Raw genomic sequence first — 26664 nt, 5'->3', positions numbered from 1 at the left:
GGTTGATACTTTTTCCATATCATTTCTTTTCCGCATCATACATTTTCACTAAAACAAACCCAAAGAAAATCAAACTCGTAGGGATTATCAAATCTCAAACTCCAACCTCCGACACTCGCGATGTCTCCGCCTCATTCAGTACATCTTTATTTACAAGTATAAAAGCAGCATGATTGGATCTAAGGGTTTTCATAGACGTTCCGCTCTCGTTGATAGAAAAATACAAAAAGAAAAAATTCCCAGAGTATTCTATCTACTCTCTGAATGGTAATGCAGGTCTTTCGAATTGGATTGGTTGCATAACTCTGCTTTCTGATCCCAGGATTTGTACTTTGAAGGTAATTGTTAGGGTTTTCTTCTTGTTTAGTGCTGGATTTTGATGGGTTCGGTTTTTTCTTGTTTATTTGATTTATATTTATATTACTCACCAATATGCTGTTCTTCGTCAAAGCTTCAATTTTGATTTTTTTCCTGCAGTATTGATGTTCCTGTACATTCATTTAAGTTCTTGTTTCATTCCATTTCTAGGCGTTGCAGTAATGAGCTTTAGAAGTATTTCAAGTTTCAAGCTTCTGTATTCAATTTAGTGGTGGAGACGGTACTTTGACTGACACACTACACAGTGGGATATATTCATGTGTTGATTCATGCCTTGTGGTTGTCAATAGTTTTAACACGTTTCATGGCGTTTCCGGCTGTCAATGTATTGTTCATTTGGTTCTTGCTCGGCTATATGCTTAGGCTATTGCCGCTGTTCTGAGGTTTTGGTCGTTATTTGACTTGTTTCTTTCAGATAGTCCTTGCATTGTTAGGATTGCTCTGCCAAAAACTAATATAGCATGATAAAGTGATGCATGTTGGAGTATCTAAAATGATGCATATGCACGCCAATTTTTTTAAGATTGATATATGCTGATTCTGATTTTTATTCTGTTCAATAAAATGAGCTAACAATTCTTCTGATGGACTTGGTCACTTGGCACCATTTGGTTATCTAATTTCATTGAATAGATAATTCCTCTTATCGTCTCATGTGATATGGTTCATTATGTTTAAGGTAGTTCTCTAATTTCATTAATAGTTTACCAATAAGGATCATTTGGTTAAGTGTATTATTAAATAGATATTTCTATTATTGTTGGTTCAAGTGGTTATGATTCATTGTGTTAAGTTTATTAGTTAGGTAGGTGCATCATTATTTTTCTCTATTTTTGTTTGTAGAGCACTCGTTTTCATGGAAAGTCCCCAAGGTTTAAAGTACCGATATGTAAAAAAAAAGAAAAGAAAAGTATCACTACTTGAATACACACAATATGCAACCTTGCGTATCATGTGTGTTGATATTTTAAACCTTGTTTCTCCCCTTGCTCATCACGACTATTAACTCTATTCAAATCAACAGAGCCTTATCCCAACTATATGGGGCTAGCCACAAAAATCCTCTTTCTATCAAGGGACATATTCTTTGTTGCTTAGTCAGGCCATATACTAATTCTATATTGCATTGGTGCTAGTGCTACACATTTTGAACCAGTATCAATTATAGTATCAAATTTCTCGTCTTAGTGTATGAAATGCTGATACAAGCTACTAGGGTGTACTACTGAGACCATCATGTACATGTGATAATGACTTGGTTGAATCCACTATGAATGGCCAAGTTGACCAGGTAATACTATCCTAGTGCTGGCTAGTTTGGACATTGAAACTGAATTTCTTATATCTCATTTAATTTTGTATTGTCGTTCATCAAGAATCAAAATGATTCATGTTGAAAATGGTTGCTAAAAGATCAATGATGGTTCAATAGCTAGTTAGGATACATAAACAAGGGTTTTTCACTACAACTTCTTTGATTTGATTCTATTCATTACATAAAGTAGTTCTTTTTCCTTTTGATAAGCCTGTGGTTTCTCTTGCAGATTCTATTTGGAAGTTTTGCATGGAAATGACTTGCTATCATTTCAGTCCTAAAGAGTGCGGTTGGTAGGTTCTGCTATACCTGGGAATTATAAGCATAGTGAAAAAATGGGTCTCTATATTTTTGGAATCCTTGTTCCACTTGTAGCTTCTCTTTTTCTTCGGAATACAAAGAGTGGAAAGAAGAGGGGATTACCTGTTGATGTTGGTGGGGAACCTGGATATGCAATCCGAAACTATCGATTTACTCACCCTGTCGAAACAGCATGGGAGGGCATCTCAACAATTGCGGATCTGTTTGAACAGTCATGCAAGCAACACAGTGACAGGCGCTTACTTGGAACTCGGAGGTTAATTTCAAGGGAGACAGAAGTATCTGAAGATGGCAGATCATTTGAGAAGCTTCATTTAGGAAGCTACGAGTGGCTTAGCTATGGTGAATCTTTTGAAGCTGTTTGCAACTTTGCTTCTGGTTTATTGCAATTAGGGCATGGAAGAGGAGAGCGAGCTGCAATCTTTTCTGATACACGTGCAGAATGGTTTATTGCACTACAGGTGCTAATATCATACATGCAGATAAAATTTAGATATTTTATGCTTCTATTGCATATTTCTTTTTTTGATAAGTCTTCTGTTGCATACTATTGATTAGTGACTTTTATGTATCTAATTTTTTCCTTACAATCTTCTGCTAATTCACTGAATTTAGAATACTTCTTATATTCTAGAGAATGTTTTGTTTTGCTTCTTTATGGTGGCCTTGAATTCTTTAAAGGCATAGGTTATGGTGACTCTTAAACCTTTCAGTTGTTAAAATGATTTCAATATAGCAATTCTTTATTAGCTGATAATCTATGCACAATTTTTTAAGATGGTACTGTGGTTTTCATGGACCAGGGATGCTTCAGGTGCAATATCACTGTTGTCACCATATATTCATCTCTAGGGGAGGAGGCTCTTTGTCACTCATTAAATGAGGTTCGATTTTTTTACCTATCTTACTCTTCGCACTCTATAAATTGGATATTATTTTGATATTTGTGCACACCATCCTGTACTATTTACGTAATGTCAATTCATTTTTATTTGATAAGGTATATAACTAAGATGCAAGATATGGCTCCAAAATTATCATCTTAAAAGCTAGTTTCAACTATGACATACAAATAGGAAAAAACTATTACGATCCAACAAGTTTTAAAAAGAAAAGTTCAAGGTCTCTTATCATCAGATGAATTTTGAGTTAGTCATGATCTGGGTCCCATTTTCACATTATTTCAAACTAACCCTTTATCAATACAGAGATTCTTTAGTTAATTGTAAGACAAGTATACAATCATCTACCTAGCTGCTGGGGCAGAGAAAGATGGGCCTCTCAAGAAACTAGGTTCACTCTAGACACCACAGTTCTAGTTCTCTATCCGTAGTCTATATTTATTCTCCGATTCTCTATCCTAATTTTCTAATAAGTTCCCCATACTCAACACTGTATTTTCTACCACAAAATCAATTAAAATGCCCTTCCTGGAGGACCTGGACCAATAACTTTCCTTCTCTTGGACTGTCACCTCATAGTCCCATACAGCAAGTGGACAAGTCAATATTATCCCATATCACACCTTGTTAGTAGCTCCTTGCTCTTCTTGGACCTATGTGTATTTCTTATTGTCAGCAGGGGATGGAGCACACAATTAGACCTCTATAACTCAGAATCCTTAAACTCTTTATAAAAAACAAAGTTCCAAAAGGACTTTTGGATATGCCCATGGAAGCAAAAGAAGTGGGAAGATCATGAATAATGGAGATACAAGTCAATATTATCCCATATCACACCTTGTTAGTAGCTCCTTGCTCTTCTTGGACCTATGTGTATTTCTTATTGTCAGCAGGGGATGGAGCACACAATTAGACCTCTATAACTCAGAATCCTTAAACTCTTTATAAAAAACAAAGTTCCAAAAGGACTTTTGGATATGCCCATGGAAGCAAAAGAAGTGGGAAGATCATGAATAATGGAGATACAAGTCAATATTATCCCATATCACACCTTGTTAGTAGCTCCTTGCTCTTCTTGGACCTATGTGTATTTCTTATTGTCAGAAGGGGATGGAGCACACAATTAGACCTCTATAACTCAGAATCCTTAAACTCCTTATAAAAAACAAAGTTCCAAAAGGACTTTTGGATATGCCCATGGAAGCAAAAGAAGTGGGAAGATCATGAATAATGGAGATACAGTGAAGGAAACCTATGATAAAGGGTGAGAGGATGGCAAGAATCCTCTGCCAGAGATTTCCAGAATCTTGCCTTGTTCTCTGAAGATTCACTCTTTCCTATAAAGTGGGAATGTTATTTTGGTTGGTCTTTCCACAGAGCGTAGATGTATGTTGCATCACTTAGATACATTGTATTTTCTTGTTCTGCAGATTGTTTGTCATGATTGTTTTTGATTTGAAACTTTTCCAATAATGCTAAAGATTGAAATCCATGGTTAGCCTAAACCTAAAGGGATGCTTTCATGTTTTCAAGCCTAGGGGAGATGGGTTTTGCAAAAAATTAGTTCTCTACCAAGATATACCAGTTCTCCTGAATGCAGATTTGTTTGTTCCTAAGGCTGTGTTTGGTTGCAATGCAAATAAATTTGTACTGGTTCAAAAACCATGGCTGTGCAAATGATTTGAGTGTAATTTCTGACCTATTTTTGTTTCAAATCTTAGCTTATTTTGTTTGATTACGATACAAATGAAGTATATTAAGACATGAAGCAGAATAAAGTAAAATCCAAGACAAACTTAAACAAGAATTTGCATTTTTTACATTTGCACTCCCATGAATTTGTACTAGTGCAAATAAAATTGCACTGCAACCAAACACAGCCTAATTATTGTTTAGCGACTTTTAAGTATGGCCATTTTCCCCTTAAAAGCATCGATGTTTTTCTTTATTGAGAATAATCAACCTTAGATACTTTAATCCAATCTCAGGAGGATTAGTTATATGTTTAATGTCATTCCCGCCTGACATGTGAATCTTATCTAAATATCATGACCAAATTTCTAGTTTTGATACCACTTGAAAAGGTTGTCCAGGTTATTGTTATTAACTTATGGAAACAATTTAATTCACTGTAATGAACATGGTTCAAAGTATTGATACACTGATATGGGGGGTTTGACTCACATACTCCCTATTTTTTTTTTATATCTTTTCAAAATTTTACAGGGGATCAGTCTTAGCAAGGCCTATCCCTTGACAATATTAAAAACACAAAATACTTCGTATTTAGTGTATCAGGGCGGGGCTGATATGATAATATACACTCGATAGTCGTACACCCCGATATGTGATGAAATTTTGAACCTTGGTAATAAACTGATTTAAAGTCTATTTGTTAGCAGAATCATTGATATTTGATCCTCTTATCTGTGTTAATTTTACGTGTACATATCAAACAATCATATATGAAACAAAATCAACCTTACTCTCTTCAACTTCTATGCTTTTATTATCTCGGATGCTTTATCTAATTATTTGCTTCCTTTGGTTCCCAGACAGAGGTTACAACTGTGATTTGTGGACGTAAAGAACTGAAAAAACTTGTAGACATAAGTGGACGACTTGACACAGTGAAACGTGTAATATACATAGAAGATGATGGGGTCCCATCTGAAGCTTCATTGACTGAGAGGAGCACTAATTGGGTAGTTTCTTCTTTTCGAAAGGTGCAGGGACTTGGCCGAGAAAATCCTGTTGGTGCATATATGCCTGTTTCATCTGACATTGCAGTTATAATGTATACAAGTGGGAGTACTGGATTGCCTAAGGTTGGTTGATGTATCTAATTTCTACTGTTGTAATTTTTTGATTTTATTCTGATTAAGGTATGCATTTATGTCTTCTATAAGTGGCACATTTTTGCATATAGAAGAGGTCATGTAAATATCAGACTTGTGTCCATATCATCCAAACATCATGGTGATGCCTCTGATTTGAATATATGTATCTTGGTTTGTCAGATTTTGCCAACTTCTTTAATCCGTAATTAGTGCCCAGAACCTCCCAGAGGTGGGGGTACATTTTAAATGCATTCCATGATTTAGTGATTTTAGAGTGGTTGCTAGTGATTCATCCTCTCAATAAATCAGGATTGTGATCAAAGGCAACTTGGAACCTCTTTATGTTCAAAGTAATAGTTTCTTGGAAATGACAAAGCACTTTGCTTAAATGCAGTTGCTTGGACTTTATATATTTACGTGTTTTATAGACTTATTTATTGCACTTTCTTTCTTAATATCTACCAGTTTTCTCACCTAATCTTTCACTCTCTCTCTCTCTCTCTCTCCCCAAGTGGTCAAATAGATAAGTCTATCTTTTCCAATTTTTGGAGGAAAGACTTGATTACACTTGCCAAAAAAATTGAATGGTTATGTGGTAGGATGTTGGCCGTTTATACAGTAAGAGAGTAAAGACCAGCTTCAGTGGTGGACTTCTTGAAGGGGTGGAGGGTGGATGGTTTAAGCAAGAAAGGCAAGATGGCATGAGCATAATGCCTGATAATGTGTTCTTGGGGTATTTGGCAGGAAATAAACAGGAAGATTTTCCAAAACAAGCAAGTGAACCAATTTTCTTTAACCTTTTTTTTTCTTTAATGCAACAAAAGAGAGGAGTCCTTCATTTAGGCGAGAAGATGGAGGTGTGAGTTGGTGTTCGAAGCAAAGAAGTTCATTCTGGAAGAAGGAAAAAGTTGAAACCAACTGGTGTTGAAGGTCCAAGAAGAAGGGAAGGCTTCTATCTTCTTAATTGGAGAAGTATTACTATGGATGAAAGGCTTTGTTGATGGGGCACTTTTCTCTGTCAAGAGTGATGGTTAGAAGAGCTCCTTGGAACTCTCAAGAAGGAGGTATCAGGTGGTTTTGAAGTGTAACCAAAAGGGTTGGTATGTAGAGGCCACAGAGTACTTCGGCAACAACAGATAGGATCAGGTTGGAGGCTGATTGCACAGAAGCTCCAAACCTTCTTGTTGTTGAAAGAAAGTTTACCTATAGACACTACAACTTCTGGGGCCCCTCCTGAAACTCTTCCTAAAGGCACTTCTCTCTAGGAAATGACAATGCCTGAGGACATTTCAAAGGAAGATGCCTAGCAAATTGATCTGGTTGCTAGTTGCAGTAGAGCCTGGAGGTTGTTCATGGAAGCTAATAGTAGAGGTGCTTGGTAGAGAAGACTGATTGTTAAGGCAGAAAAGCAGGTGTTGGACTGGAATGTAATAGTGGGAGTTATAAAGAGAAAACTAAGGTGGCATCTGATATATCTGTGTTTCCTTTTGATGACAGTAGAGCGACTTTGGACACTGGGGAGAGGCTGGTTAAGTTTAGAACAGTTGAGACAGACTTGGGGTTGGTTTTAATTGAAAATTGGTCTTACTCCTGCAATAGTAAGGAGTTTACTGATGGAGCTTTCTTTCGAATTGAAGCTGGTTGGCTGTTCACTCATTGGAAGAAGACTTCACATTGACAAGATCGTAAAAGATTTGGGAGGTTTTCTGTTGATCTGGATGTGACTAACCTATGGATGGTGAGGGTGAAAATGGCCAGGGTGAAGACTGAGAATGTTCCCAGGTCGGTTGGCATTCTGGTCGGTGGATGGTGCAAGGTCTGGGTAGTAATAGAAGTTGAAGCGTCTTTTTGGAGTGTAGGGCTGGAGGTTGAAGAAGATGCTGGTGTGGCAGGTGGGTGTACACGTGGTACAAAAGGAGGGGAATAAGAATTAATGTAAGTGATTTTTTTTGGGGAAAAGGAACAATTGAAGCTCGGGAGCCAGGTTAAGGTGGGTCTGGAAAAGAAAAGAATTCAAATAATTTTGAAATTAACTTAGAAAAGGCAGGCACACAGTCTTATGCTGGGATTCTTAAAACGGTCGTTTCAGATCTGATTGGGGGTCCAACCCATATTAAGTTGGAAGAGAAAAAGTTTGTGGGCCCAAGTAAATCAGACTCAATGGGAATTGTTTCAAGCAGAGAGGGTGACTCGGTTGGAAGCTCTAGTGAACTGGTTGTTATTGGAGGCTATTGCTCTTTTAAGTGGTCATGTGAGTCGTGACCTAAATTTGACACAGGATGGCAATTACTGTCTCTCTTCGTCCTGTCTCAATGGGGCTATTTATGTGCAGTCTTCCTCTCACCTGAAATCGTCTCTCTAGTGGAATCCCAGGTTAGAGGTGACTTCTTCTAACTCCTTTGAAGCAGCAGCGTCTGATCAGCTGAACCCCAGGTATGTTAGGAACAGATCATAGGATATTGAAGTGGTGGATAATGGATGGATGGACTGTGAACAGTTTGAGAACGATGAAAGTGACTCTGATTCAGAGATCGGATCATTGGCAGGCAACATAGACCAAAGAAAAATAGTGGTAGAGAATTTGGAGGATGATTTCAATACTATTTTGTTGTTCAAGGAAGAAGGCATCAATATGATATCCCAGTCTTTGAATGTGGCAGCAACTGGTAGTGGCTAAAACCAGGCTGAGTATGATGAGGTTGTTGGGATGGGAAACCAAAATCCAAATGAGGTGATACCTGAACAAATTGCTTCTGTTAGATAGGGTGTTTGAAAGGGATTGGTGGAGAATCATCTAAGGTTGAGTGAAGGGACATTGGAAGGGGACAAGTGACAGAGTCTTGGGACTAGACAAAGTGTTAAATCTATTAAGGAATGCTCCCCAGCAGTGGCACCAACTTGCAGGCTCAAAGCTGATGAACAAGGAAAGCCCTTGGCCCATCCTGAGGCGTCTGAGTCTCTCCCATCACTGCAACCAAGCACCCCTGTCAATATGATTTTGGCTACTAACCCTTGCTCTGTGCCTGTTAATCCTACTCTCGGTTCCTGGGATACCATTGCTCACCATAGGCTTCTATTACTGTTGGTCTAATTTGTTTTGAATATTGGGTCATTTTTGCTAGGGTTTTGATCCCACCTTGTGTTTAACAGTCCTAAAACATTCCTTTTTTGGACTGTCATCAATTTAAATCTTCTGTATTAAGATTTTTGCAGTTTAATCACATTCTGTTTTGTGAAATATTACTTCAGTATTATATTTGAACCATATCTGATTTTAGTTGTGTAGTTAATCACCAATTCTTCTACTCTTTAGCATCGATTTCAGTATTGTGAACCATTTTTTGAACTGTGGTTGTAATCTGGAATGGCTGAGATGGCTGATGTTATTCCTGTAAAGTTTGATGGAACTAACTACAGCATGTGGAAGTTGCATTTTGATTTCTTTGTTGAGGGAAAAGGTTTGTGGGATATTTGAATGGAAAGATCACTAAGCTAGATGAGACAGATGCCAAGGCTTATTCACAATGGAAGCTGGATAATGGAAAATTAGTCTCCTGGATACTCAGTTTGGTGGTATCTCATATTGCAGTACCCATGAGAAGAATGCATACTGCCTATGAGATGTATGTGTACTTGGAGAATGCATATCATCTATCCAGTATATGAAGACAATATCAGATTGAGTCTAAGTTTTTTGCTTATTACCAGAGAGATATGAAGATTCAAGAATATTATGCTGGTTTCCTTGACTTGTGGCCATAATATGAACCTGTTCATATAGAGCCTTTAGACTCTGCAGAATGTGTCAAGTATCTCCAGCAGCACTTTGAGAAGAGGAAGGTGAATCATTTTCTTATGAGATTGAGACCTGAAGATGAAATAATCAGGTCTAATATACTGAGTAGAGGAACTCTTCCAGATTTGGATTCAGTGATGGGTAAACTTTTGAGGGAAGAGACTGGACTCCTTACTGTTGCAAGTATTGATGGGAAATCAATGGATTCTGGGATTGACATTGCCTTTGTTGTTCAAGGGAGTAAGAGATTTGGTGATAAAGACTTCTCAAAAACTCAGTGTTACAAATGCAAGGGATTTGTACACATTGCTTCCCATTGCAAGAAGAGGAATGCTTACACCTATTGTAAATAGCATGGCCACATCATTCTGAACTGTCCGGTTAGGCCATCTAAGGGTGTTCAGAAGAAGAACCAGCCACATGCATATCAAGTGACTGAGGGACTATAGTACTACAATACATTAAGTAGTTTTGTAGTCTTGTTCTTTTCTTATTCTTTGAATTTCTATTTCATCCCCTCTAAGGGCTCTTTTGTATTTCTCTTTTCTTTTTTATTCTTTTAGCCCTCCAATGGCTTTTCTGTAATTATTCATATTATGAGATATATATGGCTCTTTGGGGTAGGGGTCAGTCATCAGATTAGTGATGCATGATATATGTTATTCAACACTATTCTTGCCACCCAAGGTTTAAAATGTCGATGGTGGTGGAAATGTCGGTCGTCCGAGTATAAGAAACATGTTGGAAATTTTGGAAATATCATAGGGAAATATTGTAAAAATTATAGACATGGTGGAAACATTGTAAAATATGCAAAATATAGAATGATATTTTATGAAATGATAAAAGAAGCTTAGGCACACCTTTTTAAACTATTATATTGTTCCAAATCACTAAACAAAGCTAAGAAACTAAGGTTATAGACAAAAGAATATGTTCTAAAGTTGCCCTATAAACCTTTCAGAGCTTTATGATAGAATGAGTTAAAGCAAAATTTGAACTCCAGAAAATGTACATGATTGTAATCATGGTTTAAAATGTCCCTAATTTCCCTAATATTTCCATGACATATTTCCATTTCCATGGGTAGCGACACGAAATTTTACTAGAATCGACATTTCCCCAATGAAGACTACCAACACTATGTGGAGTACAAGAGATAGTTTCCATGACATATTTCCATTTCTACTTTCATGGGTAGCAACATGAAATTCTATTAGAATTGACATGTTCCCCAGTGAACACTACTAGTACTATGTGGAGTACAAGAGATAGTATTATAACATAAGTTGGTAACAAATATTGTAGGTATGTGAAGTAACAAGTTATTGTCCACCAAACTTACATGATTACCACTTTGAACTAGCTCAATATTCATTTCAAACATGAAGTCAAATATTAGTTTTTGTTTGTGTAATAGATTATTTGGTTAATCTATTACAACCATTTACATTTTTTATGAATTTAAATTTTGCTTTAACTCATTCTATCATGAAGTCTAAATCTTAATGTTTATAGTAAAACTTCATAGTGTATTCTTTTGTCTATAACCTTAGTTTCTTAGCTTTGTTTAATGATTTGGAACAAGATAATAATTTAAAAAGGTGTGTCTATAGTTTTCAAGACGCCAAGGCGAACCTAAGCGATAGGGGAGCACTTAGTTGCCTCATTGCCTAGGTGGTCGCCTAGGCCTCACTTAATGTCTAAAATGAAATAAAATAAAATGGGGATGAACCCCTACTTTTGTTGTTGAAATAGAAATAACAGAAGGGCGGAGCCCCTATTTTTCTTCTAGAAAAAGAAATGGACCTGTGTTTTTTGTTCCAGAGGAGGAGAGGAGGACGAAAGAGGAAGGGCGGAGACCCTGTTGTTGTTCAAAAAAAGAAGGGGTGGAGCCCCTATTTTTTGTTCCAAAAAAAAAAAAGAAAAAGGAGGGTAGAGACCCTGTTTTTTGTTCCAGAAGTAGAAGACGAAGAGAAGAGGAGGAAAGAAGGGGTGGAGCCCCTGTTTTTGTTCCAAAAAAAAGGAAAAAGGAGGGGCAGAGCCCCTATTTTTGCTCAAAAAAGAAAAAGAAGGGGCAGAGCCCCTGTTTTTTTGTTCTAGAAGTAGAAGACGAAGAGAAGAGGAGTTAAGAAGGGACGGAGCCCTGTTTTTGTTCCAAAAAAAAAAAAATAATCGCTTGAGACCATATGGCATTTGGGTGAGGCAAGCCCCAAAAAGCGCCTACACGCCTAGGCGCCCGATATTTCTGACATTCCCGACATGTTTCTTATATTCGGATGATTGATATTTCCATCAACATTTGACATTTTAAACCTTGCATTTTATCACCTATTGGAGCTAATCCTAGGTTCCTTTGAATGACTTCATTTTCTGACCCTATTCTTTCTAGTTTTTCCACTCATTTTTTTGATCAATAACTTCGGAACTTATTAGTTATCATAAAAAACAAAGAGAAGTGCAAATGTACAAATTCTCTTTTGAAGACAAGGTGTTTTATCTCTCCACTGGTTTTTCCACTCATCCATCTCAGAACACGCATTTCTGCAACTCATTTTTGGACGTGTTGTTCATTGATGGCAATTTTCCTTTTTGATCAATTTATAGAATTTTCCTTTTAATACAAGGTATATGATGACTGGATAATAATTTAATAATTTGGAACAAAACAATGTTGAAGAAGTAATTAATGACTCACTGCAGTGTGAGAGATGAAATTATGGAATGCAGATCATATTAGATTCACCAATAACAAGAACAAAGCTCTTTGTTGAGAAGTTTTGTTTTTTTTTTTAAATAGATAACAAGTGATTTTATTTATAATGTGGAAATAAAAAGAATACAAAGGCTGCGAAAAGAGGGATCCATCGTACCATACCTAGGATCATGTTAGATAAGGATGTGCGTGCACTAGATCCAGAATGTAAAAAAGGCCCAAATCTGAAGCACCAAGCAAAAGAAAAACAAAGTATCAATTTCTGACACTCTTATCAGATTACCTTGATTGGTGTTGTTTATGCCCTTGAAGTGTTTTAGTTCCACAATTCAGTTCAATGAGTAAACAAATGCACATGCAAATTCTAAATAAATTAAGGGATTAAGTTTCAATTGTCTCTATGCTTGGGTCTTGAAGAATTGTGTAGGTCAGTAAAGGTGGATGTGGTAACAATATATGCATAACCTCTTTTGTCCTACATCAAATGCCACATGAAAAAAATCTCTGCATACACAAGAACCTGAGCCTTTTCCACCTAACTATTTTATACAGGCTCATACTAAATTACTGCCAATGCTTTAGCTTGTCTGTTTAAATCTACCACGAAGTGCTCTTATGCACCATTCTCTTCCTGGCGTAAAATGTTAATGAAAACTATTTTCTGACCTTTACTGTTTTTATGCTGATCTATATTATAGAAACATAGATTCTGCATGTATAATCTGTCAGTGGAAATTTGCAACTATTTCCTATAGTTTTTATGGTGAGTCTGTTTGACTACAAATGACTATTTATTACATATTTTATTTCATTCATTAATTTACCCAAAATTCTCTAGTATACTGATTCATTGTTGTTTCTAAGTTCTAACATGCAAAAGTGATTTAAATTTTAATGCTGGGTTGGAGGTTATCTTACATTCAAATTTTATAACTATAGGGAGTAATGATGACACACCGGAATGTCCTAGCTACAGTTTCTGCTGTCATGACGATTGTTCCCGGTCTTGGAAACAAGGACATTTATTTGGCCTACCTTCCTTTGGCCCATATTCTTGAATTAGCAGCTGAGGTATACATTATGAGCTAATTTGATTTTGCAGCTAAAGTAGTTTAAAAATTGAACCAATTTACACTCAAGGTTTTTGTCTGAATCAGTATCAATTTTTGTATTCTAGAATTTACTTGCAGCTGTTGGAAGTGCCATAGGATATGGATCTCCATTGACTCTTACTGATACATCAAACAAGGTAAAAAAAGGTACAAAAGGAGATGCATCTGTATTGGGGCCAACACTGATGACTGCAGTGCCTGCCATCCTTGATCGTGTTCGAGATGGAGTGCGAAAGAAGGTTTGTGAATATTGTGACATGCATGTGTTTCTCTTTACTTTTTGTCCTCTTCTTTTTGTTTCCTTTTTCTTGGCTAATTTGGTTTTTGAGATCAAGGGTAATTGCATGTTTGCTGATTTTTTTTAGTGTGTCAGGTAGATGGAAGGGGTGGACTGTCCAAGAAACTCTTTGATTTTTCATATGGGCGTAGGTTGTCTGCAGTAAATGGTAGTTGGTTTGGAGCATGGGGACTAGAGAAGCTTCTATGGGACTTTCTTGTATTTAGAAAGGTTCGGGCAATTCTAGGAGGTCGTGTTCGTTTTCTTCTTTCTGGAGGGGCTCCTCTTTCTCCTGATACACAAAGGTTCATTAATATATGTCTTGGGTTAGTATTCCCTAAAAGAGTTTCACTGTTCCTTATGAAGAAAAAAAGTTTGCATTTTCATTTTTATATTGATTTGAGCTGGTATTTTATTTGAGAGAGCATTTTGGATGAGAATTCAAGACAAATAAGTTGTATAAGATCAGGTAGAATATCAAATTCCAAAACATTGTAGATTGATGATCAAATAACAAAAACATTTAATAGAAAGGAGTTATAAATGGATGCCTCTTGATTTTACTATATCTCCATTTGTGAGATACATTTGATGCAGATCAAAATTCCAATTACATTCAATGCTTAAGTTATTCTTTCTTACATGTTTTTTTGAGCTAAATTGTGTTGTGGAATCTACAATTTGATTCTCAAATGATGTTATGGTTGTGATCTTTCTGCTACAGTTTAATCAAAGAATGTTTTCATTTTCAGTGCTCCAATTGGACAAGGGTATGGGCTAACTGAGACTTGTGCTGGTGGGACATTCTCTGAGTACGATGATACATCTGTTGGTCGAGTTGGAGCGCCACTTCCTTGTGCTTTTATCAAGGTAAGAAATGTAGGGAGATATTCTATTTCACAAGTTTTCATCAAGAAGAAACTTTGACAAATATGTAATTTTCTCCTTGGGAATTCAAGTTTCCTACTTGTAGAATTTCATAGGAAAACACTTAGGTGATGAAATGGCATAACAGAAGTGCCTTTAATAGCTGAAAGTTAGGCTTCGCCAGGGTTTGAAGGGCTGAATGTTAATTGCTCAACTGAAGAAAGCCTTGTCCAAACTATATGGGATGTTCTGCTATATTTAATTTCACATCCATTGTTAAATTATGGGCTCTCATGTCATTTCTAACTACTTCAATTGCTGTTCTTTTTGTCCTTCCCTTAGCTCTTCTAGATCCTTCAACTTTCAATAGATCACTTTTACTAGTTTTGTAGATGGTCTTCTATGTAATGACCAAACCATCTTGGTCTACTTTCCCTCATTTTGTCACGTATTGTAATTACTGGATTTCTATGAATATGTTCAAGTGTAATTCTATCTTTTCTAGCATTTCCATTCATCCATCTCAACATTCAAAACTCTGTGCCAAACTCAAAATTTGGATGTGTTGTTTCTTGATTGACCAATGCTTAGCTCTATATATCATTATTATCACTGCCCTTCTACCACTATATAAAAATTTGTCTTTTGTTTTCTCTTGTCATATAGTTTTCTGGATGCACCCACAAAATGAGAGATTTCCTATGGGAATTGGGCGACTCAGAAAAGGACCATCGACTAAAGTAGGAAGTAGTTTCTAGTAAGTGGGAACAAGGGGATTATCCATTGGTAATATTAGGTTAAGAAGCTTAGCATTGCTTAGAAAGTGGTTGTGGAAGTTTCCCTTAGAGCTTGATAGTTTGTGGCACTTGGTTGTAGAGAGCATACATTGTTTGGTAGCCATTGGTTGTGGATGGGATGCTGGTATTGACCTAAGGGATTTTCATTTTTTCTCCTTGGAAAGCGATTGTTGGAGTCTTGCCTGCCATTCAACCGTTCATTAGGTATGATGCGTGCTTGGGTAACAAAATTCTGTTATGGGAGGAATTTTGGATTGGGAACACTCCCATAAAGGATAGGTTCCCCGTTTTGTATTCCCTTTCTTTAAATAAATTGAAGGTTATTTCCTCCTTATGCGGGTCTAAAGGATTTTGGAATTTGGGCCTAAGGAGAGGTTTGAGGGATTTAGAAGCGATTTGTGTAGACAAGATGTTTTCTTTGTTAGCTTTGCTTTTCCTAGATCAGTCTTGTCTGGTTAGTAGAAGTTGGTCGGAGTCCTCCTTGGGGTTCTTCTCTTGGTCCTCATTCTTTAATGCTTTTCTTTAGTCTACTTTTGTTCTTGTTTTTTTTTTCCTATTAAAGAAGTGTGGTCTACTTTTGTCCCAGTAAAGGTTAGGGATTTTTGCTGGGAAGTGGTTCTCCAAAAAATCAATACTATGGACATATTTCAAAGAAAAGGGCCAAGACTGGTGCCTATCCCCTAATGTCTATAGCCTTTGCTTCAAGAGTGGTGACACGGTGAGTTGGTGACTCATCTACTAATTTCCTGTCCTTTTGTTTCTTATTTATGAGATTGGTTCTCTTCTCTCTTTGGTTGCATGTGGAATCCTCCTTGTGTGCTAAGCCTTTTTGACCCTAGTTTTTTCAATTAACCAAAGAAAAGGGGTAGGGTGATGTGGAAAATAACAAGAGTAGCTATTATTTGGTTGGTTTGGGTGGAGAGAAATAACGGGATTTTCCAAGGGCAAGAAAAATACAAGGAAGCACTTGGTGAGGGCATTGCCATCAAAGCTATACATTGGTTGAAAGTTTTGTAACTTTTCAAGGACTTGTCCTATAATGACTTAATCAGAGGTTGGAGTGCTATATCTACTTCCTCTCTCTTCTCATATGGTTTAGGAGAGTTGGTCCCCACCTCTATAGGCTAGAGTGAAATTGAATGTTGATTGAAGTTCTCTAGGCAACCCAAGTCCTTCACGAATTGGGGGATTCATTAGAGATGAGGAAGGAAAAGTGCTAGCCCTCTACTCGGGTCCGATTGGGATGGGAGACTCTCTATGAGCAGAAATAAAGGCTTCACGGTCTTAGATTGGCAAAACAGTGGGAAATGCAACAACGGAAACTTCTCAGCGGAAGTATGTGCTAGATCTTCTTACTGAGACTAGAAAACTTGGTGCTAAACTGCCTCTACCCCTATTGATGTGAATCATAAACTCATAGCTAATAATGGAGAACTTTTAGTTGGCAAGGGAGTGTTTCAGAGGTTACTGGGGAAACTTCTTTATCTATGTATGACTCGTCCAGACATTTCATATGTTGTGAGTGTCATCAGCCAGTTCATGCATGCTCCCAGAGACACATATGGTTGTTGTGGAAGGGTGTTATGCTATCTTAAGGGAATCCCCGAGAAGGGTATATTATTTGCTAAACATGGACACATGAAGGTAGAAGCATATACAAATGTTGATTGGGCAGGAAATGTGGATGGTAGGAGATCCGATCAGGATATTGTGTTATGGTAGCTGGAAATATTGTTTCTTGGAGAAGCAAAAAGCAGTCAATGGTTGCTACATCTTCAGCCAAGGCAGAGTATAGAGCTATGTTCATGAATGCCTCAACTTACCCTAATAAAATCAACTTTGGCAAACCTACCAATTTACTTCCTTTCTACCTTCAAGATCCCCACATGTGGCTTTTAAACTGGAGAAATTAATGAGGGATTTCTTATGGGAACCAGGGGTACAAAGAAAGACCAATTGGTGAAGTGGGAGGTGGTCTCTAGAAGTAGAGATAGTGGAGGGTTGGGTATAGGAAACATAAAGCTAAGGAATACAGCCTTGTTGGGTAAGTGGTTATGGAGACTACCTCTGGAACAGGACAACTTGTGGCACAAAGCGATAGTGAGTATACACGGGGTGGCAGAAAACGGGTGGGGTACTGGTCTTGACCCTAGGGCATCCCGGTCATCTCCTTGGAAAGCTATCCATGGCGTTTTACCCTCATTTCTTCCGCTTATCAGACTTGATGCTTGTGCAGGGAATAAAGTTCAATTCTGGGAAGATGTTTGGTTTGGGGATGTCTCCCTCAAAGATAGGTTCCTGTCCATCTACTCTCTTTCGTTGAATAAAGAAAAAAACATTTCCTCTGTCTTATCTGAATGGTAACTCTTGGGATTTGGGTCTGAGGAGGGGGTTGAGGGAGTCCAAAATGGGTATGGTTGATGATCTGGTTGCCTTTCTTAATACTCTGTTCCTTGATTAGTCTTGCTTGGATAGTAGAATTTGGTCAGCCTCTCCTTCTGGGTTTTTCACTAGTGCTTCTTTTTACAATGCTCTTCTCCATTCATCTAACTTGGCAGGAACCTTCCCAACAAAGGAGGTTTGGTGTAACCTTGTACCCCCAAAAATAAGGGCCTTTTGCTGGGAGGTAGTACTCCAGAAAATCAACACCTTAGATATGCTACAAAAAAGAAGGCCAAACTATTGCCTTTCACCCCACGTGTGTAGCTTCTGCTTGGCCTGTGGTGAGACCATTACACGCTTATTTATATCCTGTCCTTTTGTAGCCTTTGTTTGGAATTGGTTTTCCCCTCTCTTTGGATGCAGGTGGACCCCTCCTTTGGATGTAGTAAGACTCTTTGATCCGAACTTCTTTAGACCTCCAAAGAAGGGGACAGTAATGTGGAGAGCAACAAGAGCAGCTGTTTTGTGGTCAATCTAGGAAGAAAGAAACAATAGGATCTTCCAGGGTTCTGAAAGATCTAAGGAGCAAATCATTGACTGCATATCTACCAAGGTCATTCATTGGCTTAAAATATCCCCTTTATTTAAAGATTATTTAGCTGATGGTTTGTTTAGAGGATGGTACATTGTGGCAAACTCTTCCTCATTGAGGTCTGTGTTAAAGGAGCAATGGATCCCTCCTGCACATCAATGGGTGAAGCTGAACTTTGATGGGAGTTCCTTAGGAAACCCAGGTCCCTCTGGGGTGGGAGGAGCTTTCAGAGACAGGGAGGGCAGACTGGTTGCACTGTATTCAGGTCCGATAGGTGATGGAGACTCTTTGAGAGCAGAAATTATAGCCTTGCTACAAGGTCTAAGAGTGGCTAAACAATGGGGCTTACACCAAATTGAGATAGATAGGGACTCTAAACTATTAATTGGGTGGTTGCAGTCACATAACTTGGGGGCCTGGGTACATCGACAATTCATGAGGGAAATAAACTGCTTAGTAAGGGAGGTTGGGGCACTGTTCAAGTGGAAAAGGAGGTCAGCGAATGGACTAGCCAACACCCTTGCAAAGCCAGGAACTTTCAGGGAAAACTTGTTTTGGGCTGTTCTGTAATCAGAAAGTGCTTTTCTTGGGGTAAACACACTTGACTGGGTGGTGACAATGTATTCTCTTAATATGTCTAATGAAAGTTACCGTTTCTGATAAAAAAATGCCTCAACTTAACTCCAAACTTCATGATTGGTTTTATTATAATAATTTATTAACCTTTCTGAATGGTAGCTAAGGGGAAAATGGTGCTTTGATTAGTTGAAAGTGTGACAGTAAGTAAATGGACTAAATTGATACTAAATACCATGGATGGATAAACATAAAATCAATATTTTAACCTTTTACAACCACAAGTTTTAATTGGGTATTGGTCATTAGTGCTTAAGATAAGTTACTCCCTTTAATTATTCAGGTCTAATTTTAACAGCCCATCAAAAGATATTTTTTTTTATGATTGTTAGATACATCTGCCTACTTTATTATTGTCAATTTACTTTCCTAAATGCTGGAAATCAAAATTGCATCCTGTTATTAAATGTCTATTATAAATTGCTAAGAACAAACATAATGTATGTTGCTTTATGATTGTCATATTTACATATATAAGATGAAACAGATGCTAGATGATATCATGGTTGTATTTCTTATCATCATTGAGGGATTTATATCTTACACAAGCTCTCCTTGACTACGAGAAAAGACATTAATATGCATCAATAAGGCATGCATAGTTAGTTTCTTCTTTTTGTCATGATTATCACAGTCAAGCACATGGTTTCCTGGTCTCTTTCTGTTCTCCTTATCCATCGTGATCTATTTTTAATGGATACAGTATAATATTTCTTTATGTTCTGTGATGAATTTTTTGCTGAAAATTGTTTAGTCTAATTTTATCATCTTGCACCGAGTGTTTTATTTAGTCATTCTTTCATTACTTCTCTTGTTTAGTATAACTTCTTCAAGGATATTTAATCGGATTTTGAATTGCAGTTGATTGATTGGCCTGAAGGCGGATATTTAACTAGTGATTCACCAATGCCTAGAGGAGAAATTGTTATTGGTGGACCAAATGTTACAATAGGGTATTTCAAAAATGAAGAAAAAACAAATGAAGTTTATAAGGTAGAGTCTCAAAGTTTTGCACGAGTGTAATTCATTGGTGGGGATACCTGCCGAAAGAAAATTTTATATGCAGTACATTGACCATCTGTTAAATGTATTTGTGATGAAGATTGATGAGAGCGGAATGAGGTGGTTTTACACTGGTGACATCGGGCAATTTCATTCTGATGGTTGCCTTGAAATAATTGACCGTAAAAAGGATATTGTGAAGCTTCAACATGGAGAATATGTATCTCTTGGGAAGGTATGGATGCTTTTAGTGTTATTTCTTTTTATTTTTTAATATATACTTCTGTCAGATAATGACCTTTTGTCTTACAGGTGGAGGCTGCTCTTATCACAAGCCCTTATGTTGACAATATCATGTTGCATGCCGATCCATTTCATAGTTACTGTGTTGCTCTTGTAGTTGCTTCACAGCACACAGTGGAAGGTTGGGCTAGGATGCAAGGAATAATTTTTAATGAGTTCTCTGAATTGTGCCAGAAAGAAGAAACCATGAAGGAAGTGCATGGATCACTTATAAAGGTTTGCATATGAAATCAGAATTTCCCATACTAAGTAAATTGGTTTGATGAAAATCTTTTTCTTGTTGAATTGTTGATTTCTTTTTCTAGAGCCTAGTGGTCATTCTTGCTATTCTCCCTGTCCAGGTTGTTATATCTTAGAAATCAATCAGCATAGATTTAGAAAATGGTCTACATGTTAAATAGCCATTATTTTTTTAGGGAAAATTATAGATAGGTACCCTGTACTTTTGGGGCAATGACACTCAAGGACCTAAACTAAATAAATATCAACTCAACTCCGGCCATTAGCATTCTGGCAGTTTTCTTTTAAAATGCCAAAAGTATCCTTCGTTTGAACACCTCATCTAAACTTCATTTCTATTCTTCTTCTTCCTCAGTCGAACCCAGGTTAATGGTTTCAAAATCCAGAATTTCAGACTGCTAAGAAAGTTACAAATTTCTCCAAGTCATTTTGGTCTTTACTATACATTGAAAAGATGAAGAAGATGACGGAGCCATGATCTCCAATGAAGTCTCAACCCCAGATAAGCTTCCTCAACCACCATGAAGAAAGCTTCTGTAGTTGCCGTCATGCCTGGTTGCTTGATGCTTGTTGCAACCTCCCAAATAAAATCCAATTCACAATGATGAAAAAATTATTCTTTTCGTTGAAAAAGGTTGTTTTTGGTTTATATTTCTTTAACTGTTATTCCATACTTGAGAGAGGTCATCATCTTTGAAAGGAGGAGATGGTGGTACAGTGGGAGAGAGCATTCAGCCCAGTAACAGCTAATCTCCTGTTATCTCTGCCAACAACTGCAGAGGTCCTCTGCTCTGAGAGCTTTTCGTATGAAGACCCATGAACCGAGACTGCTCTTCCAAGGTCTCTTCATCAAACAGATTTGGCAATCTATATATTTTCCTCTTGTAAGTCAAGAGATGAAAGTAACTTTCCTTCCCTACTTGTTCTCATTCACCACCAAAAAGGTTGTTTTTGGTTTATATATCCTTAAAATGTTATTATCATACCAGAGAGAGAGGTCATCATCTTTGAAAGGAGGAGATGGTTGCAGTGGGAGAGAGCATTCAGTCCAGTAAAAGCTATCTTCCTTTATCTCTCTTCCAACAACTGCAGCAGGTCCTCTGCTCTGAGAGCTTTTCATATGAAGACCCATGAACCAAGAGTCTCTTTGAAGACCTCTTCAACAAACGAATTTGGCAATCTATGTATTTTCTTCTTGTAAGTCGAGACATGAAAGGGGCTTTCCTTCTCCACTTGTTCTCTTTCACCACCTCTCTTCCATTTGTAAACCCTCCTGAAATCACTCAGCATGTTGTCCCACTTCGTCCCAGCTGTCTTTGCATCTCTTTGAACTCCATGTCAGTTGAGAAATTCTGCCACCTCTCAATATTTCTCAGCCCTAGTCTTAACCCCTAGAAGAAGGCATGGAGACCAGATTGCCACCACCACCAAGGACCAACACCACAAGAGCAGTGGGTTCGTTCAGGTTCATCTCTCTATCTGAATTCAACTCCACCACCACCACCTTCAACCTGAACAGAGCCATCCCCATTGAGAGCTCTGTAAATGGGGTTGAGTATTTGTCAATGTGTTTGGAGAGTAAAGACACTAAGAAGTTCATAATTTCCAACAAAAGCTCCTGGTGTCTTTTTTGTGTTGACAAAGTTTAGGCAAGGGTGTTTTTAGTCTTTTCCTCTTCTCTTTGTACTATCTTTGTATTTGGGCACCCAAGTAGGGGCCTCCTTGTAATTTTCTTGTTTCAAAATATAAATTGCCTTTGAGGGTGTGAACAGTAATTAAAACACACCACTTGACACATTCCTCTTCTTCTTCTTCTTCTTCTCTCTCTCTTTCTTTCTTTCTTATACAAACCCTAGATTTACAACACTAGTTTCACAACTTGGTATCAGAGCAGGTAAAGGCACTTGGGAATACCTTTCCAGTTGGCTCTCTTCTACGAGATGAACTACTGACGTCAGACTGCAGCCAGATGATGTCAGCAGTCTGTATAGGTGTTGGCGGCAGTACATGAATCCTACATGGCTTGATTTGCTTTGATTTTAGAAGATTTTTGGTATGACTTTTGTGTTTGTTTGAAGCTTCTATGATTTTTGTCTGTCTTTCGCAAAAGTACTTTTATGAAAGTACTTCTATAAAAGTGCTTTCATAAAAGTATTTTCATAAAAGCACTTTTGTGTAAAAGTGCTTTTGTTAAAGTACTTTTGTAAAAGTACTTTTGTAAAAGTATTTTAATAGAAGTGCTTTTATGCTTTCATAAATGTGCTTTTATGCTTTCATAAAAGTACTTTTGTAAAAGTGCTTTTGTGTAAAAGTAATTTCGTAATAAAAGTACGTTTACAAAATTACTTTTGTACTTTCATGAAAGTGTTTTTGTAAAAGTACTTTAATAAAAGTTCTTTCATGTAAAAGTACTTTTGTAAAAGTGCTTTCATAAAAGTACTTTTATAAGTGCTTTTATGCTTTCATAAAAGTGTTTTCGTAAAAGCACTTTCATAAAGTGCTTTTGTAAAAGTACTTTTATAAAAGTACTATCGTAAGTACTTATTTATAAGTGATTTCGTAAAAGTTCTTTTCATAAAATTACTTTGTACAATTGCTTTTGCAAGAGTGTTTTTGTATAAAATTTCATGCGAACATGAAAGGTATTAAAATTTATTTTATTTCACTTTCATTAACAAAATTAAATTTGGTAGTGGTTTGGAAGTGTAATGAAATGTTTGCACGCTAGGAGGTTTGAGTTCGAATCACTATAGCTTCTAGTTTTTGAGATCTGGCGAGTATAGGTAGAATTGACTTTGACCCAACCCATCTTCACCTGTGCGACCCAACCCATCCTGACCCTAATGGGTTTCTCGACCCATATTGATCCATCAATAGATTGGGTGGGTTGGGTGGGTCAAATGGGTTAGGGTCAAGATTGCCATCCCTACTCAGAACTAACATATGGGGTGCACACTTCCCCATTAACAATCTTCTCTCTGTTAAAGTGTTTGTCAACCTCAATATGTTTAGTTTTATCATGAAGAATTGGGTTGCCCTTGTTATCACAATACAAGGACATGGGGCTATCAATTTGAAAACCCAGTTCGCTCAACAAACTCTTTATCCACATAGCTTTAGCCACCCCATGGGACATTGCCCTATACTTAGCTTCAACACTAATCCTAGCCACCACACTTTGTTTCTTGCTTCTCCATGTGACTAGGTTTCCTCCCACAAAAGAACAATACTCACTAGTGGATTTTCTGTAAAAAATTGATCCAACCCAGTCAGTATCTGTATATACCTCAACCTTCAAATGCCCATCCTTTTGGAATAGCAAACCAGCTCTCGGAAATTTCTTTAGATATTTGAGGATCCTCTCAGATGCCTCTAAGTGTGTGGTCTTAGGAGCATGCATGAACTAACTAAGAACAACGACGACATAAGCAATGTCTGGCCGGGTCATGGACAAATATAGGAGCCTTCCTACAAGTCTCTCGAATTGCTTTACATCCTTGATAATCTCACCACAACAATCACCCTGTCTATGATTTGGATCAATGGGAGAGTCAGTTGGCTTCTCATACCCCTAGTTTTCCTGAATCCTGTAATAGATCTAGGATGTATTTCCTTTGAGAAATGAAGATCCCCTTTTGTGAGTGGGCCACTTTAATTCCAAGGCTGGAATGAAGCCAAGGGCTAGCATTGAGAAGAAAGATGTAGCATGTGAGTATTGCAAGAAAGATGTAGCATGCTTCTATCTTAGGTAATTGTAGGATTCCTTGGATAAAAGACTCTAGTGCCTCTGACCATATGACTAGTGTGTCTCATTTATTTTCTAATTACCGGCTTTTATCTGGCCGAGACAAGATTTGTTTTGCTGATGGCTCTCATTCTCCTATCTCTAGCAAGGGGACATCAAAGCCTCAAATACCCTCACCTTATCTTTAGTCCTTCATGTTCCTAAGCTTAAAACTAAATACAAAATCCTTGAACTATAGTGTAACCTTTCTCCCTTCTTACTGTGTTTTTTAAGATATGAATCTTGGAAGGTGATTAGGAGTGGTCATGGGGCAAATGTGATATACTTGTTGGATTTTCCTGAAGAATGTCACATATCACCTCGAAGAGCAAGCAGCCTTTGGTTCTAATGTGTCTAAGTTAGTTAATTGTATTGTGTTATGTCGTTATTGTTTGGTTCATCTTTCTTTATCTTTATTGAGTCCTAGGTTCTTTCTGAGTGTAGAATAGAACTTACTGAATGTCCTTGGGATAAGCTGTTGAAGTCTAGTGCATGAATTGTGGTAAATGTAAAAATCAGCTCATAAGAAGACTCAATATAGTTCCACTTTACTAAATTCTAGTATGAATTTAAGGTACACTCACATATTGTTTAGTTATGTATTATGTTTTGCCTTGTTTTCTTCATGAATGGAACTAAAATGAAAATCTGCTTGTTAATGAATTTATAGTGCTGATTTTCAGAAAATAAAATAGTTGAAAACAAAGACCTTTCAATGTTTTTTTGATCAATAACCACAGAATTCATTAATATTGGAAAAAAGTTACATGGAAGAGGAGCTAAAGATTCTTAACTCCCCAGAACAGAAATACACATCTGATTTAAACACTCGGAACCTTACAATTGAGCTCAAAACCCAGAATTTCTAAAAACTCCTTGCCTAGCCAATCCATCAGCAAAGGAATTAGCATTTCTTTTAACCCAAGTACATAGGACTTCCATATCCTTAATGAGCCACTTGAATTTTCTTTTCTCATTGCTGTAGCTCCACATCTTGGAGGTGTCTTCTTTTAGCCAATCCACAACAACCGCAGAATCTCCTTCTATAATCAGTTTCTTAACTTTAATTTCTTTGGTCCTTTGCACCCCTTCCAACATTGCTAACACCTCAGCCCTCAAGGAGTCTCCCACTCCATTTGGACTAGAGAACAAAGCTATTACATTACCTCTCTCATCCCTTAGGACCCCCCTAATACCTGAAGGCCCTGGATTCCCCATGCTACTGCCATCAAAATTCAGTTTAATAAAACCAGGAGGTGGAGGGTTCCACATGAGATTCAAAGTCTTCTACCTTGTAACTGAGCTAGCAATTTCTTTCCACTTTCTTAGCAAATTGTTTGTTGAAAAATCTGTAAACTCCTTCATTGTCTTCAGCCAGTGTATTACTCTTATATGAGTCAACTCTACCATATTTTCCAAGCCTCTCTCCTTTTTCGAGAAGATCCTTGCATTTTTTTCCTCCCATAATGTCCAACAAACAGTTGCTCTCATGCATCTCCACATAATTCTTGATTTTTTCGTTGAGCATTCAATGGGTGAAGAGAAAAACAAGCTTTGCAGACTAGTTGGAGGTGTCCACCTGCACCCAAATAAAGAAGCAAACCAATCCCAAATATTTTTTTGCCAAAACACAAGATATTATTAAGTGGTACCCAGACTCACCAACAAGAAAGACCTTTCAATGTCATCTTCACCATTTCATACTGTTCCTCTACAGGCTGCAAAGAATGCTCGCTTGGAGAAGTTCGAGATTCCAGCCAAAGTTAAATTGCTTCCTGATGCATGGACTCCAGAATCTGGCCTGGTAACTGCAGCTCTCAAACTCAAGCGAGAAGTCATTAGGAAAGAATTTTCTGAAGAGCTCTCCAAGCTGTATGTATCTTGAGACTAAAAGCTAGTAACAGGCATTTTTGAATTTCGATAGGCCATGCAGCTTCTCATGGAGAATATGACATCTGCAATCTAGTTTCATCTTCACAATTATATTACTTTAGTCAAGTGTTTAATTTCTGTTTGTTTATTCTTGTTGGGGATAACTTGTCATTTTTGTCCTAACGCTTAAAAAATAATCGTAATGGAAGAGAAAGGACTTGCATTTCTGTTTTTTTTTTTGTCCTGAAAGAAAATAAAATCTGTTTAAAAGTTCGTGCCAAGCATGACAAAACAAAATAGCCATCAAATGTACATACTTGATTTGATTTATTCCATTATTAAATGGTCAGAATCGAATGCTCGTTTATATACATCCTCAGTGGTTCGTGGAAAAACTACAAAGGATAGAGTAGAAATGAAGTCATTGGAAGGAACGAATAGTTCTAGTGATAAGATGAAAATAGACTAGGATGATTTGGTAATGTGCATAAAAGACCTTTGACAACATCCATAAAAAGTGATCTATTGCAAG

At 37.3% G+C, this 26664-nt stretch overlaps 1 protein-coding gene across 7 annotated transcripts; it reads left to right on the top strand.

Annotated features, from left to right (window-relative positions):
- On the top strand, positions 1 to 26359 carry LACS9 (long chain acyl-CoA synthetase 9). Of its 7 annotated transcripts, none has more exons than XM_088944964.1 (13): positions 1 to 338; positions 529 to 598; positions 1923 to 2475; positions 2818 to 2898; positions 5472 to 5744; positions 13208 to 13339; positions 13446 to 13619; positions 13754 to 13983; positions 14410 to 14527; positions 19793 to 19924; positions 20034 to 20168; positions 20246 to 20452; positions 25978 to 26359. In XM_088944964.1, the coding sequence occupies exons 3-13, from the start codon at positions 2029 to 2031 to the stop codon at positions 26143 to 26145; spliced, it is 2097 nt and encodes a 698-aa protein (XP_088801090.1). In that variant the 5' UTR covers positions 1 to 338; positions 529 to 598; positions 1923 to 2028; the 3' UTR covers positions 26146 to 26359. The 7 variants fall into 7 exon arrangements, with proteins under 7 accessions (XP_088801090.1, XP_088801091.1, XP_088801093.1 ...); XM_088944965.1 differs by having other exon boundaries at positions 529 to 761; XM_088944966.1 differs by having other exon boundaries at positions 48 to 338; positions 529 to 703.
- Positions 26360 to 26664: the final 305 nt, after the last annotated feature.

The sequence above is a fragment of the Nelumbo lutea genome, chromosome 5 (assembly GCF_056320005.1).
Source record: "Nelumbo lutea isolate HS-2025 chromosome 5, American lotus-T2T, whole genome shotgun sequence".
In the NCBI taxonomy this organism is placed as follows: Eukaryota; Viridiplantae; Streptophyta; class Magnoliopsida; order Proteales; family Nelumbonaceae; genus Nelumbo; species Nelumbo lutea.
Note: the sequence above shows the minus strand (reverse complement) of the source record. Positions and strands in the feature narration are given on the sequence as shown.